General features: G+C 35.9%; 1 protein-coding gene across 1 annotated transcript; it reads left to right on the forward strand.

Moving 5' to 3' along the window:
- The first annotated feature begins 503 nt into the window (after positions 1–503).
- On the forward strand, positions 504–2,321 carry RHIMIDRAFT_281449 (S-adenosyl-L-methionine-dependent methyltransferase). Its single transcript, XM_023612997.1, has 8 exons — positions 504–558; positions 616–787; positions 849–880; positions 933–1,023; positions 1,085–1,351; positions 1,405–1,450; positions 1,498–1,617; positions 1,673–2,321. The coding sequence occupies exons 2-8, from the start codon at positions 617–619 to the stop codon at positions 1,867–1,869; spliced, it is 924 nt and encodes a 307-aa protein (XP_023466847.1). The 5' UTR covers positions 504–558; position 616; the 3' UTR covers positions 1,870–2,321.
- Positions 2,322–3,879: the final 1,558 nt, after the last annotated feature.

Genomic DNA, 3,879 nt, shown 5'->3' on the forward strand with positions numbered 1-3,879 from the left:
AAAAAAAAAAAAGAAAAAAAAAAAGAAAGATAATCAGGGCAATTTCCCCGATGTTGATGATGAGGACGAACATGTCTTTGGCATCCTTGAAGGCATTTTCAAATATAATAAAACATCCTAGATCGCTATACGCAATGTTCAGCTCATTTAACTGTGTCATATATTTGGAAATCTACCAAACCTCGTTTGTTTGCAATGAAGATGGAATAAAAAGACTGAGAAAATGATATGACATTTGAACTTAGATTGAAGCATCCTTCAATTGAAGAGCCTTGGTCAAAGTTAAAGAATGACATTAAACGACATCATCTGTCTGAAAATGACACGCTTACGGATCGTATTATCGAAAGATATCGCTGGCTACATCAACCATTGTGTTTCGCTGTATCTATGAAGGACTTAATCTGAGTTCAAATATTGTTTCAATGCTTACTAAAATCTAGCATGATTTATTTGTGTTAAATGCAGTTGCACATTGTAAGTTTCTTGTTTTGTGCAATGAAGGAATTCCCTTTTGAAGACCGATACCTAATATATATTTGTGCCCTGGTTATTCAAGTAAGAAATGGGAAACTGTTTTACAGTGCAAAAAGGTTTACCAGCTAAAAAACATAGAATGTCAGCACCAAGTTCTACACCTGCTACTGATAGCACTACCACTGTTTCTAATACACAGATCGTAGACCACTTTGCTCAATCAACCATAATGACAAGCAGAGAATTTCACCAAGCAGATTCTTCCTATTGGTTACCAATGGACGAGAATGAAAGACAGAGACTTACAGGGGTAAATGAGGAGTGAATGTAGAGAGAAGTGACTGTATCTAATAATGTACCATTGGAAATAGCAACATGTTGCCATTAAGGAATTATATGAAGGGTGAGGTTATTTTTTTGATTTTGCTGTATATCTCTAACATTTTCTCATACAGAAACATATTATCAAGCGTAAAGAGTAATCTTGATTTACAAGGTGGAATATCTATTCTTGATGTAGGCTGCGGACCAGGTGTATGGAGTATGGTAAGTTACCAACATGTCCTTTCGGTAACACTTCAGGACACTTAAAAAGATCACTGTTTAGGACATGTCATTGGACTATCCCAACTGTACATATCATGCATGCGATATTGTAGACATAACAAATAAAAAGCTCAGAATGAAAAACTTCACTTTCAAAAAGGGCGATGTACTCAAAGGTCTCCCATATGAAGATAATACATTCGATTTTGTCCACATGAGACTCCTGACAGGCTCTCTTTGTGTGGATCAATGGCCAATTGCTATTAAAGAACTCATGCGTGTTACCAGACCCGGTGGTATAGTTCAATTAACTGAGATTGACAATAAGGTAAGGTGGGGCTGTACGTGGGAATATTGTGAAAGATACTCATGGCTTCATAGTTACCAGACCCAAAGAATGAAGCTTACTATAGACTTATCAGTGCAAGTAAAGTATAAAATACAGCTTATGGACCTGAACTAATTCAATTCTAGTTCACAATGCCTGCAAAGCCAGAAATCAGAACCCGCGTATTGCATTAGAACTAGAAAGGCTGCTAAAAGAGAGTGGCCAATGTAAAATAGTTCAGGCTGAATACCGTAGTTGTAAAATGAGTAAGTATAAACGAGTTCAAAAGAGGCAAATAATTGGTGCTTACGTAAAATGTAGGTGATAACAATAGTATGGCCAAAAAATTCGTCTGGGACTGTGTAGAAGTAACAAGGTCTATGATACACGCAATTGGTCCTCATATGGGTTTGAATGACGAAGAAGACTGTAGACAATATATTCAGGAACTTAAGCAGTGCTTGACGACCTCTGATTGCTATATGTATTACAATGCTGTTGCTGCGCAAAAACTCTAAGCTGTTTATTTAGAATATAGATATCTGCCAATATAAAAAGCAGAAACTACTATATAAATCCAATGATAAAATATGAAAAAGATATGTTTAACAAAGACAATAATATTAATGTGTAATAGACTTTGATGAAGTTCCTTTAAAGAGAGAGGTATATTTCTTATTTATATGGCATGTCATCTCAGGTGTCATCCATTAATTCTACTGTTGTATTAAACAATGGAAATGATGCTTTCTGGTCAAATTATTTCCTACACAATTTGAATACAGCTATTCAATGGAACATGGACTCTACTATCGTGTATATTTTTTATTGAAAAGTCAAATACCATGCTAACAAAAGATAAACCCATACTGAGACTACTATATGTTTTCATACCTGCAATGGTTACGCCAATGGAGGAGTAAAGCTCTTGAGAGTAAGCTTTAATATATATTTATAGCTAAATAGCTGCACTGAGGTCATTATGAACGAAGATGATTTCATATAAAAATGTTTCTCCTTCTTTCATAATGATAATAGAAAAGTGGTTTTGTAGAGAATAACGATATTTTTAAAATACAATAATAGAAACTATTAAACAGTTCCTCTCAAGCATTTCTTTATTTACTTAGCAGCGCATAGTTCATGTATCATCGAATTTTCTATCACATCAAATACTTTCATTTGACAAACCATAGCTACAGCAAAGATAAACAGAGTACAAGATGAATACAGTTGGCGTTAGTTGCTTCCTTTTCTTTCTTGTCATCAATTCTACAAAATGATCAACTAGAAAGCAAGCTAACAGCATCGAATAGAGTGATTGTTTCCTCTGTAAATAAACTTTGTGGATTTAAAGCAAGAAAAAAGGAAAGTGATTACATTTACGATAAAACCCTCACTATTACAAAAATGTGAATATGGCGCCTTTCTCTTACAATAATATTGTCAATTTTAAGCTATTAGCTGTGTTAGATATACCATGCGAACGAAAAGCACACTGAACTTAAAGCATTTGTTCTTTAATTTTGAGTATGGGTCTCTGCCTGTATTTCAATGAATATACGTAGGTAATACAATAAGGATGAATTAAGAGCTTCGAATTTATACAAAAAGAAAATGAAGAATTATTTCAAAAAGACGATGCTTTTTATTTTTATACAAATGAATTTAAAAGTTCAAAAAGATGAAGCTTTTTACGTTTTTTTTTTTTTTTTTTTTTTTCTTTGACATTTTCTTGAAACAAAGCTATTGCATGGACAACAGTCGACTTTCACAAGCAGGCCAAGGCTCCCAAACCTCTTCCCCTTCCTCCAGTAAGTAACTAACCGATACGTACCTTCCGCAGAATGTGCCAGACCTGCAATTCCCTTTGGTTCCAAGTACCGCCTACCATGGGTTCGATCCAAAGCCCATATAGTCTCAATGAGCCCTGCCGAACGTCAAGCGATATGCATTCTCAAACCTAGCTATCTAATCCCCACCTCCTATTGCGAAGTTGCTTACAAATGAACTGCTCTGACCGACTTAGGAGCTACACCAATGGTCTTCTTACAATCATCACATCACCGTCCTTCAATGCTTCCTGTACCCTAGGTATAAGAGAACCAAACGGAACCACTATGGTTAGTAAGCTTGCGTGTATACACCAAGGTTTGAACTTACCGCTAGAAAAATCTTGAATTCATTCGTAGACTATGCGTCTAAGGGGACATTTACGGATAATAAGTTTGACTATGAGTGCTCAAGTTCACGCTTACCGCAAAAAAGATAAAGCCTTGGAACCATGCACAAAGGCACAGAGCACAGGGTTTACAGAGATATCAGGGTCAGAGCCAATCGAATCCGTCCGAAGCAAACATGAAGTGTTCCTTGGGGAAACTGCATAGCACAAACCAAACGATGGGCTCAACGGCAGTACTACTGGACGTCTCATTTTACGCAAAGGAGAACCAAGAACCATTTCGCTTTCATCAAGCGACCACCAGCAATAGACTTACGGAATTTTTTTTGTTTTTGTTTTTTTTTTT

This window comes from Rhizopus microsporus (assembly GCF_002708625.1).
Source record: "Rhizopus microsporus ATCC 52813 unplaced genomic scaffold scaffold_7, whole genome shotgun sequence".
Lineage (NCBI taxonomy): Eukaryota > Fungi > Mucoromycota > Mucoromycetes > Mucorales > Rhizopodaceae > Rhizopus > Rhizopus microsporus.

Coding starts and splice junctions, on each gene's coding strand:
- RHIMIDRAFT_281449 (XM_023612997.1), top strand. CDS start 617: ATGTCAGCACCAAGTTCTACACCTGCTACTGATAGCACTACCACTGTT. Junction 881..932: donor ATTAAGGAATTATATGAAGG/GTGAGGTTATTT, acceptor TTTCTCATACAG/AAACATATTATCAAGCGTAA. Junction 1,352..1,404: donor TAACTGAGATTGACAATAAG/GTAAGGTGGGGC, acceptor ATGGCTTCATAG/TTACCAGACCCAAAGAATGA.